The sequence below is a fragment of the Passer montanus genome, unplaced genomic scaffold (genome assembly GCF_014805655.1).
Source record: "Passer montanus isolate IOZ18808 unplaced genomic scaffold, ASM1480565v1 scaffold36, whole genome shotgun sequence".
Taxonomy (NCBI): Eukaryota; Metazoa; Chordata; class Aves; order Passeriformes; family Passeridae; genus Passer; species Passer montanus.
Genome location: NW_024368374.1, coordinates 7,223,010 through 7,235,243, shown reverse-complemented (window position 1 = coordinate 7,235,243; position 12,234 = coordinate 7,223,010). Strand labels below are relative to the sequence as shown.

General features: G+C 43.6%; 1 protein-coding gene across 20 annotated transcripts in view; it reads left to right on the top strand.

The window, feature by feature from the left end:
• CAB39L (calcium binding protein 39 like) overlaps positions 1-12,234 on the top strand; it is a 75,793-nt gene that overhangs the window by 48,378 nt on the left and 15,181 nt on the right. For 11 of the 20 annotated variants that reach the window (XM_039716625.1, XM_039716633.1, XM_039716631.1 and 8 more), the window contains 4 exons: positions 855-914; positions 2,481-2,546; positions 3,040-3,183; positions 10,321-10,908. In XM_039716625.1, coding sequence (XP_039572559.1) covers positions 855-914; positions 2,481-2,546; positions 3,040-3,183; positions 10,321-10,500 — 450 coding nt within the window. In that variant the 3' untranslated portion in view covers positions 10,501-10,908. Of the gene's footprint in view, positions 1-854; positions 915-2,480; positions 2,547-3,039; positions 3,184-10,320; positions 12,174-12,234 lie in introns of those variants that run through there. The other 9 variants (XR_005628297.1, XR_005628296.1, XM_039716640.1 and 6 more) reach the window with 4 other exon arrangements.

The following is a 12,234-nucleotide window of genomic DNA, read 5'->3' as shown; positions in this document are numbered from 1 at the left end:
TTGATGTTGTATTTTAAAAGAAGCAGTAAGATAAAAATCATACTTAAATGCCTCACACTGGCCACTCATTTCATAGCTATTCATCCAGTAAAAAAACAGTTTCTCCTGGAGCTGAACATTTGCCTCTCTGTCACTGAGCACCAACATCACCATTCTGTGGGAAGAGGTTCTTTTAATTTAAATTTGAATTAGTTAGCCTTCTGGAATGGGAGTCAGTCTGTCCAGCTGTCTGGAAGGTCTGCTGCTGCTTTGTGTCAGAAAGTCAACCCTGGGCAGAAAAAGCTCTACAGAAGAGACTCATCCCACTTACCTGAGACTCCTTCCAGGGAAGGGAGTGCAGGAGGAGGGAGCCTGGATGGCTTAGCTTAAGTTGGTGCCTAGCTTTCATTATTAAATATCTACGTGTATAGACAGTGTTTGAATTTGAGTTTCCCTTGTATTCTTGGAGATGAGCAATAGCAGTTCAGGCTTACCATCATCCCCAGCTCTGGGGGAGCATGTAGGTCACTTTTGGCTTGGAGACCAAAGCTCATCCTCCATAAAGGGTTAATTTTCTTTCTTCCTTTTGCCCATCCCTGTTTAATGTGAGTACTGTGCACTACGGCCTATCAAAACCAAGAAAAAGTGGGAGGGAAACAGAAATAAAGAGTATTAGAATAGGTCTGTCTTGATTCTGTTAGCATTATTACATTAACTCCCCTAAAAGTCCTACTCACCACTTAATGAATGCAGTGTTGTCTATAGAAATCATCTTGTAAATTCTTTCTGCTCAAAACTGCTGAAATACATTTGAGAATCCAGGGACAATCACAGGCACTTGCTCTCTCAGGTAACCTTTCTCTGTTCTTCCCCAGGACCTGCTAACGCGACACAAATTGTTGGTGGCAGAATTTCTGGAACAAAATTATGATGTAGTAAGTATCAATGCTGAAAGGCTTTTTAAAAAATCTGTTTATGCTTGGCTGAAAAAAAAATGCACAGGGAGTTTCGTGCTCTGCATAAACTCCTCACATAGAACTGCAAAACCAAACACTGCTTTGGAGCAGAATCCACACCTGGCATGTGAGATGCAGATACCCCCTCTGCACAGCTGGGGACACAGCCAAGGTCTCAGGAGAATTCCGAGGTTAAGAGCAAGTTTTGTTCCTCGCCATGTGCATCAGATCTCCTCAAGTGTGAATGGAACTGAAACTTTGCATGCAAACAGATCATGGGAGAAAACCTGTGCATGGTTTTAAACAGTTTTGTGATACCCCAGCACCGACAGGGCCATACTGGAGTTATTTACTCTACTTTGGGACAGAAGAGAAGAGTTACTGAAACAGGTTTTAGCATTACTGGAAATTGCATGCACCTGAATGAGGGACTGAGGTCTGAGTATTCCTATTACCTTCCTAAGGCAATTAGTCCCTTGGTTAGTTGCTATTTTTCACTTTGATTTTTTGGCTCCCTTTTGAACCAAATGTGGGTCAGAAAAATTCCATTGGATTGAACTAAAATTGGATTGGTACAGATCATGGAATTAAACTATGGGTCATGGTTTTGTGTTACCTGAGGTGTTCTTTATTTCACTGCCAAAATGAAAAGACAAATTTCTTTCATTCTGATTACCATGAAGATTAAATAAAGAGCAGGCTTATTATTGCTGAGTCACTAATGCAGCTTAGCTGGAGCAAAATAAGTGTCTCTGCTAATCTTTTCCCTTAATACTAGAGCGCTGTACTGGAACAGTCCCCATTCTACATTTATCTGACGTTTTCCATTTTTGAGTATCAATTGTCTAAGCAAGTTGGTTTGTTTTTTGTTTTGGTTTGGTTTTGTTTTTTGGGTTTTTTTTTTTTTTGTGACTATTGGACAGCAGTGTTGATTTTTCCTGCTTGTTTGGTAGATAGTCTGAACATTCTGCAGCCTTATCTCTCAGTCTTCCTGACCACAAGATCCCCTTGATCCATCCCTGCAAAATCCAGCACACACTTTGCTCCTAGTGACCCTTGCTGGGCAAAGAGCTTTAACAAGTGGCAGTGCTGAAGGCAGGCGAGGTGGCACCTCACAAAAGGAGCATTTGGGATGTCCCATCACCATTTTGGGGTGTTGCACTGAGTCACACAGCCAGGCATGACCACGATGTTCCCAGTTATGTGCTGGACCCACATGTCCTGGCAGCAGAGTCACCCTTCTGTAAGAGAAGGCTGCCCAGGCACTGGCTTGCTTCTGTCCCAGTTGGCTCACACCAGCCCCTGTTCCATCCAGTCCATATGAGGTATTCCCCCTCTGCAGCACTTGGAAGAGGAGGGTTCCTGGGCATTAGTTCACTCACTGTGTGATAACCAGCCAAGGCCACAAGAGCTGGGCCTGGCACTGCAGTGAAGTGCTAGAGGGTGGCACTGCTGCAGCCTCTGCTGCTCCTCTGGGGTGAGAAGGACCAAAAGAAGGAAGGGTGGACATGAATCTGATGCATTTGTTTTTTCTTGTTATTCTAGATATTTGAGGACTATGAAAAACTCCTTCATTCTGAGAATTATGTAACAAAGAGGCAGTCTTTGAAGGTAAAGTCTCTGAGCACTTTCCTCTTAAGCTTTTACTCTGTGTTATGCAGAATATCAAGGTGCATGTAGGGCAATGGAGCAGCCATTTTTCTATCAACAGCAGAACTAAGGGCTTGTGATGCTCTTCCTGAAAAGCACAGGAGCTCACTGTGTCTTCTCTCCTGGGCCTCTGGGGAAGCACTGGGCCATTCCTATGGAACGAGTGCTGTCACTTCTCTGAGCTCAGATCTGTGCTTTGGTTCAGGACATTGGCTCAAATGAGCTTGGCAGTAAGGTGGCAGTCTCTGTCTGAGGCACCAAGTGTGACATGGCCTGCACATGGAAGCAGAGGAGGGTGTGAATGTAACATGGGAATGAAATGAGGGTGTCTTTGTCTACACTTGCTTTTGTCCCAGCTACTCACACCAGCACCTGTTACACCCAGCCCATATGCAGGATCCCCCTCTGTAGTATTTAGAAGATGAGCACATGATTTTTCTAATTTTGCTTACAGCTTCTGGGTGAACTGATTCTGGACCGACACAACTTCGCCATCATGACGAAATACATCAGCAAACCAGAAAACCTGAAGCTGATGATGAACTTGCTGCGAGATAAAAGCCCCAACATTCAGTTTGAAGCATTCCATGTGTTCAAGGTGAGCCAGTATGACTTGTAGATGTGGCAGACTTTCTCTTCTACTCATAAAAATATCTTTCAAGGTAGACAAAAGGAAGTCCAGAAAATTAAGGCAAAGTTGAGGTTTACAATTACTTGCAGTATTTGAGTGTCATAATTGAAAAGGGCTTTCAGGTGAGACCTAAAGCAGCATCATTTTGGTTTGAGCTGGGGGTAGTCAGTTAAGTAGCCATAAGCTACAGGTAACAAAATACACAACTTCTAGGTAGAATCCAGGGAACCTTCTCCCCACTCCTGAATCATTTTACCATGTGATTCTGGGGAAAGATGAAAAAAAGGTCTTAAAACTCTACCTTAGATTAAAAGTAGGTGTTGCTGGTGCTGGGCATCAGGGCAAGCACAGTATGCTTTTAAAGGTTTGGTTAATCTGAGCTTGAAATTAGTTTTATCCTTCCATCATTTTGCAGTGACATTAATGCAGTGTTAAACAATTACCTGACACAGCCAGTGTCCCTTTTTTCATGATGATCAGTGTTAATAAAATAAGTTAGAAATTTACCATTTTCCTATCAAAAGAGTTCTCTGCTCTGGAACAGAGGGTGAGTCAGATTGTTTATGCAAAACTAATTCCAATTTGGAATGAACATGTTAATTTCAAACTATAAATAGAGTTGTTAATGATTATCAGAAAAGGAATTTTGAGCCTCTAAGGATATCCCTTCCCTAAGTTGGCTAAGAAAGATACCAGATAACACCAAATGACTGTGGAAACAGGTTACAACACCCTCCACAAATTCAGGGTGACTTGTTAAATTTTGTACTTTTGCCATTTTTGATTTGGGGAAAAAAGCTTTCAGATCTTCAGTGTGGAGACTTAGAGAATATGCAGCTTCTCCAAAAAGCTTTCAGTTTTGTAAAAGAAAAAAAAACTTCAAGGAGGATTAAAAGAAAATTCCTTTTGTGAAATAAGCAGCTTGGTAAGCTGTTCCCTTGCTGACTTCCTCCAGTCAACTGAACCACTGTGAGTAACTTGTACTCCTCCTCCTCCTCCTTATCAGAAGGTGTGTGGCTCCAAGATAAGCCAGCAGTCTGGCTCCAGGCACTTGCAACCTTTGAGATGCCAGTGGAGAGAAGGTATCGGAGGATTTGGGTTTCTTAGCCACTCTGTGAATAAATGCAAGATTTTTATTTATGAAAGACATGAGTTGCTGTTCCTGAATTAATAATAGGCATGGACCAGGCCTTGGGAATGGCTGATTTCACTTATTTTAGGAGACATTCAAAAGGACTTGGAATAATGTAAAAGGTTTCCAGTATGCAACAATTTCACACATTGCTGTTCCTCCCATTTTGCCTTCCTATTCCTCCCTTCAAGAATGTTGCATCCCATTTCCAGTTAGAGTGGGAATGTTGCAGGCCCATCCCTGCTTGACCACTTGCAGTTCCTGCCATGTGGACATAAAGCTTGGACCTCGGAGTGCCAGCAAAACAAACCATGAGCAACAGTGGTGTTGTGTCTCTTCAGTTCAAAGGGCCAAACTCTGTCCTCAGACACCTCCATGGGATGTTGTTGGTCTTTTCCAGTGCTGCCAGTCAGCAGCATTTCAGCAGGGCCAAGGCATTCCCATGGCATTCCTCACACTGCCTCACATGCACAGAGCTTGTGGTGGGGGAGCTGCAGACTCAGAGCAGAGCCTGATCAGCTGGAAATTGCTGGTTCACAACCTCCAGCAGCACACTACAGAGTAACTGAGAGGTGCAGCAGGACCCCTTTCAGGATCCTCCTCACTGAGGATCTGGGTTGCCTGGATCTAGTAGCATCCAGCTCCTCCCCAGGAGAAGGGTCCTTACAGGGTTTGTTACAGGAAATTGCTTTGTGAATTAGCTTTGTAGAGAGGGTCAGAGAAGCTCTTTTCCCTCTGATTTCACATCTTAAATTGAGTACTAACTTCTTGAGAACTACTGAAATCCTTATGTATTTAAACACTGGCTTTGTCTTTAAGTTTGTTTGTGCTCAGTTCTACAGCATCCCTGCCTCCTGTTTCTGGGTTTGTGTCCCTCAGCCCAGTTCTCTTGTCAGCTGTAATATTCCATGTTAATGTAACTGGGAGAGGAATCTTGTCCTCAGCTTCTAATTTCATAAATTTTGAACTGTGCCTGTATTTTTAAATTATGCTTGCAAAATACCTATGCAGTCCTGGCTGAAATTACAGTAGACTAACCACAGTGATTTGGAATCAAAGGTCTGCTGAGAAGTGGATACTTGCTGCTCTGTCTGAGCTGCCAAAAGATTTGGGTTTAAATTACCTGATTTAGATGTTTCACCAGTTAGACACAGTTGAAATGAAAAAGTGTTTGTTTTGTAAGCATCCAGATTCCAATGCTCCTGTGCCCCAGCTGACCCAAAAAAAAAGGCTTGTGACTCTTGCTGCCTGAGGCAATTTCTAATTATTGGAGATTTGAAACTGTGAGCTAGAGATGAAAGTGATGAGCACTTCTAGTACAAACTTTTTTTGGAGAAACATTTTGTGGTTGAAAATGCCAATTTTCAAATACCCCCAAGCTCTGAGAATATTTAATTCATCCAATTTACTGTGAGTGAGAAAATGAAGACAGAGTGCCCACTTTCTGTGACTCTTTCCATTCTTCACTTAGGAGATGATTGATCTTCCTCCTAACTCCAGTCCCTTCTCTCTTTTTTTTTTTTTTTACCTGAAAAAGTGCCTTGCAGCACCTTCCTAAAGGTCTGCAGCTGCTTTGTAAAACTGGATGTCCCAGGCAACGTACGCATAAGGATTACCCAGTATTTAATCATGAGAAAAAGCTAACAGACCTCACCTTTTCCCTCCTCCTTCATAAATAAATCCAAGGGGATCACTTAGAGTGGTAGGCTTTGAGAGGCACTGGCTCTTGGCAGTGATTTCAGTGGAGAGACGTCAGTCTTGAGTGCACACACTTTGGGGATCAAATGTTGGGAAGGGCTTTCCAGCTCCTGTGGTGGGTTTGTGATGTGCTCCATTTGTGGAGCCTACTTCGAGTTCACCTGTCTGTAGGGAAGGCTGTATCTTTCAGACCTATGGTGCAGGGATTCCTCTAACCTCACATATTCAAAAACAAAGGATAGGAACAGCTCTCTTGGATTTCACATACACAATTTGCTAATTTTGAGGAAAACACCCTGTAGCAGTGAGCTGGGATTATATGACTTAAAGGGACATTTAGCAAGATGTATTTTACTGTTTAAATCTAAAAATAGAATGGGTACACAGTGTTTTGTGACCTCAGTTTCATTTTTCCATTCTCTTTCATGCACATTACTAGCTACCTCCTGCAGCTCGCTCTGCAAACGGCCTCACATAATTTGACCATACTGACAGTTTGCTCTTGGTACGAAGCTGAGGCTGTGTTTGCAGGGATGTGTGCTCTCTGTTTCTCAGCTGGGTAATCTAAAGGACAAGGATTATTATGTGAAGCATTGTGCTAAAAGCAGCATGAACTGTGTGTGTTCTGTGTGTGCAGTGTCCTGACAGTGACATTGTGCTTGACCCCAGAGCAAGTCCTAAAATACTCAGTCCAGGGCATCCTGTAATCGCTCTTGCTCTGGTCTTGCCCCAGAAGGTTGTAATGCCTGGTTATTAATTGTAAGGAAATAAGGTCAAAGTCTCTAATCAAGTTATTTTAATATTTCTTTGAAGAAATACATAAAGACTTTTAATGGAGAAGATAACAATTATTGCACTTTGGACAACTTTTGAAGCTTTGGAGTTGATTTTCATTCCAGGTCTTTCACAAATACTCATGAAATGGAGCTTTTTCTGTTTTGAGACAGCTATATTTAGAGTTGGAATTTTAAATGGGTACTGTCTTTATTTTGGGTCTCCCTCTCTCTCGTCTATCTGAATTTAGTACTCTAGAACATATATATTTTCATAATAAAACCACAGGTGAAACCAAGTCCTCTGTGGTTTGATCCAACTTCATTTTAGTTGAAATGTTCCAGATAGCATTAATAATGTGTCTGGTTTTAGGGACTGATCTCCTACTCTATGCCAACACAGAGTTCTGAATGAGGGAGACCCTTTCTAACATAAAGTCTTGTGGTGGTCCTGCTCCTGGGCTCTGTGAAACTGGTCAGTTGATACTGACAGAATTGATTTTGTTTGCTTAGCCAAAGTGTTGAATAACGTTTCAGGAATTTTCTGGTCCTTGAACATTCTCTCTTTACGAGTCCCTGTTGACACTGAGCAAGACTGGCAGTTGAGATGATCTTTGTTTGAATGTTCACTTTGCCAGTTTTGCGAGGGGAAGATTGTAATCTATAAATAGTTGAACAGGAAAATAAACAGGATGTGATGGCTTCTATGAAACTAAGTTCTTTATTATTTGCTATGGTAATACCAGTGGTAGGTCCAATGTGAAATGCTATTTACTAGGCTTACCACCAACCCTCCAGTTCTGTTTGCAGAGCAGAGAGCTTTTACAACAAGAATTATTTAGATTTCTTCATTTTGAGAGTCACCCTTCAGATAAATATTAGGGAGGCCTAATATTCATTGAAGGAAGATGTTCAGCACTTCAAGGTCAGGCCTTCTTTGATGGTTTCCATTTGCATTGTCATCAGATGATTTCTGAACATGAGGATCTTGCCAGTGTATTTGATGGCTTCTCCTCATCACCAAGGGTGAACTGAACTCCAAAATAATTTTTTTTATGAAGATCTGTAAATCCCCACCTGTAGGCTTACATCCTGCTTTTCCCCATGGCAGCTCATCCAGATGACTGGGGGTTTATCATAGTCCAAATCCTGGAAGTATCCAGCTTCCATCAGCATGATCACCTGCTGTAGGTCAGCACACAGGGAGCTGCATCCTGGGGCTGCTGCAGCTGAGAGCATGAAGTGCTGCAGCCTCATCCAGAGCCACATGTCCATACTCAGGAGGTCTCAAGATTCAAGTAGATAAAGCACAGACTGGAAAGCTGTAAAGCACGTCCATATTTACATCCCCAAACCCTTTTTCTCATGGTCTAAGGGGAACCAATGCATCAATAGCAGTGTATCAAAGTAATTTGCAAAGGAGGAGAAGCTGCTTTCAGATGCTGCAGCTGTTGAGAGTGCCTCAGGTGTAGTGAGAGCTGGGATCTGGCCATCCCACCCACAGGCAGATGGGTCCCTGGTACGAGGCTGCCCTGTGAGTACTTCAGGCATTGTGCAGGAAAGGGGCTGCTCAAAAGGGATCCTTGGGGGCTGTTAGTGCTGCACGTGAGAAGTTTGAGGTGGCAAGTGGGAATAAAAAGGAACCATATAAAATGATGGCTCAGGGTAATTAGAGAAGAGCAAGGTGGAGGCCTGTGTGAATAACTGTAGATAGTGTATTGGCACTGGGACCATGGCCTGGACACCAGATCAAGGAAAACTTTGTAATGCACTTGGGAAGTGTTCTCCCAGCATGGCAGAGGTTGCAGCTCTTTCTGCACAGCAGAGGGCAAAGAAGATTGCAGCAGGCACTTTTAGGAGAAGCCTGAGGAGGACGGATCCAGAGGAGACAAAAGCACAGACAGAGATTAAGACTATTCTAGCATCAGGATGCCAGGGTTTAAGAGCAGATGCTCTGTCTCACCTTTGTGAAATGAAAAATTGAAGATTCCTGTTTGGGCAGAAGTGCTCAGTGGGATACTGTTGGTGTGTATTGAACTCCACTCCTTCCACATGTTCCCCTGATGTGGCACTTTCCCCACCACTTGGTATAACCTCCTCTGATATTGGAGTATGAAGCCTAATGGTGGGTGCAGTCTGTACCCTGCCCCAGCCTTTACCAGGTGTTGTCTTAGGGACAAGAGGCTGTGGCACAGCCCCCAGGACAGCATGCATGATTCTCAGCAGGTAGCACAGCTCCTCCCTGAGCAGCTGGATGTGGCCCAGGTTTTCCTGTGGGCACAACCTCAGGGGAGGCAGAAGGACCTGCAGAAGAGCCCCAGCTTGGGAGCAGTGGTGGTGCTGCCCGTGCTCGGCAGGACAACATGCCATTCTGTACTGTCAGCAGATGTTTGTTTTCATTCTGGCTTGGACAGCCTTGGAGGGAAACTGGACGCTTTCCAGCTCTGTCCATCCTTAATTTCTTCTCATCGGGTAGAGAATAACTGGAGTTATTTCTGTCGTTGCACAAGCACTCAGGCGCTGTTTGTTGACCAGCCATGGTAACCCTGGTGTGCTCCAGATGTGGGAGCTGCCCACGGGGTGGCCGGGGTGCACTGCACATGTGTTCCCACTGTGAGCCCCTGCCCCATCCTGAGCGCCTGAGCAACATTCCAGAAAAGAGAGCCCCATCTCTGTGGCATCCCGAGGTCCCTGAAAGAGCCTTTCACCGCTGGCCTTTGCAACCAGCCTTAGGTTTGCACTTAACCCAGAGAAAATGTTAAAGAAATAGCATTGTGGCATGAGGGGTCATGTTCAGAGCTGGAAAAGTGCAGCTTTAGCGATTACAGAAGGAAAAATCAGAGCATTGAAGAAGGCCAGTAAGCCCACAGTGCTGGGCTGGCTGTGCCAGGTGAGTATCTGTGTCTCACGTCACCTTCCTGCATTGTCACCCTCCTCTGGTCAGCAAGGGCTGCAAAGGTGCTGGGCACACCACAATCCCCCTGCTCCTGCTGCTGTTTCCACGCTCCCATGAATGGATTAGGCAGAGGGAAGTGAGGCCTCTGACATATTTTTCCAAACCGAAACAAAGGTGGCAAGTCTAATTTTAGGCCTGGTTAAAACGGAAATGATATCAATACTGACACAAAGCGTTTCTGTTCTCCTGATAATTGATTTCTGTGTATTTGTCTTGTGGGTGGGAAGAGGCTGAGAATTGATAACTCCCTCTCAACAGCTGGATTTACAGTCAAAAGTTTTTATCACCAAAGAGCAAAGTGAAAGGGAAGTGATACCACATGCGGGCATAGTTTTGGTTCAGTTTGCTGTCGAACCAACATGTTTGAACTCCTGTCTGACTGCCTTGGCACAGACAAGGTGTGTATCAGTAGAGTATCTGCCTGCTAGCCTTGTTAAAAAGTAACTTATGGGGATGTTGTGACTGATGCTTCCCTCTCTCTCTCTCTCTCTCTCTGTCCCCACCCCCTTGCTGTCTCTCTGTGCCTGATTTTGTTTGCATGTTAGGTTTTTGTGGCCAGTCCAAACAAAACACAGCCTATTGTGGAGATCCTGTTGAAAAACCAACCCAAGCTAATTGAGTTTCTGAGCAATTTCCAGAAAGAAAGGACGGACGACGAACAATTCACTGATGAGAAGAACTACCTGATTAAGCAAATCCGAGACTTGAAAAAGCCAACGGCATGAAGAACACCTCTTGTTTTCCACTGTAGGCATTAATCTCAGTTGTTAAATTCCTCTGTGTCCCTTAAACACCACAATAGTGCTTGAGAAGGCACAGCAAGTGCCTGGTTTTTATTTTGTCTTTGTTCTTAGATGTCAAGAGTATAGGGGTTTTACATGAGAACTAAAAAACCAAAAATCTAGAATAATATATTATTTTTAATCAAGATTATAATTATTTATGTCAGTTTAGAATCTCTGTCATAGAAGCTGGTTTGACAGATTTTTTTTGTGCTCGAGAAGAATGAACCTCTTTGCTTAACTTTATCAGCAAACTCAAGCACTGGCAAGTGCACAGAGCAGGTCTTCTGAGGACTGTGACGTTGTTCCTTCACACCTGTAGTTGTGACTTGGTTCTAGTGCTGCACACACACAAGACTGTGAAAGAGTACATTGGTCTCTGGAGTTAGCTGCACTTATAGGTCAAGTTCTTTAGTCAAAACTATGGAAGATGAAAAAGCAGCAAGGTCACGTTTTTGCTTCATTTTGTGTTCTTTCATCCTTTTTTCCTGCCTAGATCAGAGGTTTTCTATTCAGTGCTAGGGAACGGATGGATATATCAGCCATCTGAGCTGTTTCTGCCTAAGTCCCATTTCATTGTGTGATCTGTCTTGTGCTAGAGCACAGGCTTTTCCTACCAGCTCCCAGCAGTGTCATGAGGAGCAGCCCCATGGACATGGTGCTCATGTGCCCTGTAATGGGAAAAGGCAAGGGCAACGCCCCTCCATCAAAGGCCATGCTGTATTGCTGATAAAGTGATCTGACACCTACAGAAACCATCCATGGTCAAGAATATTGGGTGGTCGCCAGAGCTACTTGGCTGAATTGTGACAAGGGCTGAGCCTCAGCACCAGAGTGAGAGGAGGGTCCTTAATGTCTTTCCATATGAATTCCAATCCTGGCTGTGCAAGGCGGGGTTGAGCTAAGTTCAGCAAGGAAATCATGAAAAGGCCTCAGCCAGATCTGCTGCGTGGGCTGAGGTCCCTGAGGCTGCAGGGGCTGTCACAGCTGACAGCATTTACTGGATACTGAGCTCAGGAAGCCACTGAGCAGTAACAGGCACCAAAGGCCACCTGTACTTTGGCATTTTCTGCCCTTGTTCATCCTGACCTGAATTCAGGTTCTGTATTTAAGTTGTGGAAGAGGAGGCTGTTGCACCTTTCGTGTTTTGAGTTTAATAAGCTCTATGGTACAGACAGTGTTTCCCTGGTGTGTTTGAAGAGTTTTTGGAGTATTTTGTTTTCTAACAGGAAAATGTTATTCTGATGCTTTAGTAGGAAGTGGAGTTTGAGAGCAGGGAGTGGAAATTTCTTGAATTTTTCTGGACAGCCTAAGTTCTGAGTTTTCCTATTTGCTGTAAGAAAGTTCTGTAGCTAAAAGTCTGTCTAATGCTTCAGGTAACAGGTGACACTGAATTGTAAAAACAGAGCAAGCCCTTTTCTTTCATTAAACTGTTGTATATTGAGATGACTGATACTTTAACTTATGTGCTTTAGAAAAGGGAAGAAACAGAACCGATTGTGGTCTTGTTTTTTTTCAGATGTCAGATACACACAACAAATGCACATCTTAGTTGCCTGGAATTTAAAAAAAATTATTTACAAGCTATTAAAGGCATGATTACTGATCACTCTTTACTTCTGTCTCTGGGGTTTTTTCTCTCTTGCCTTTCTGGATAGCCAAATTCCATACAGTGCT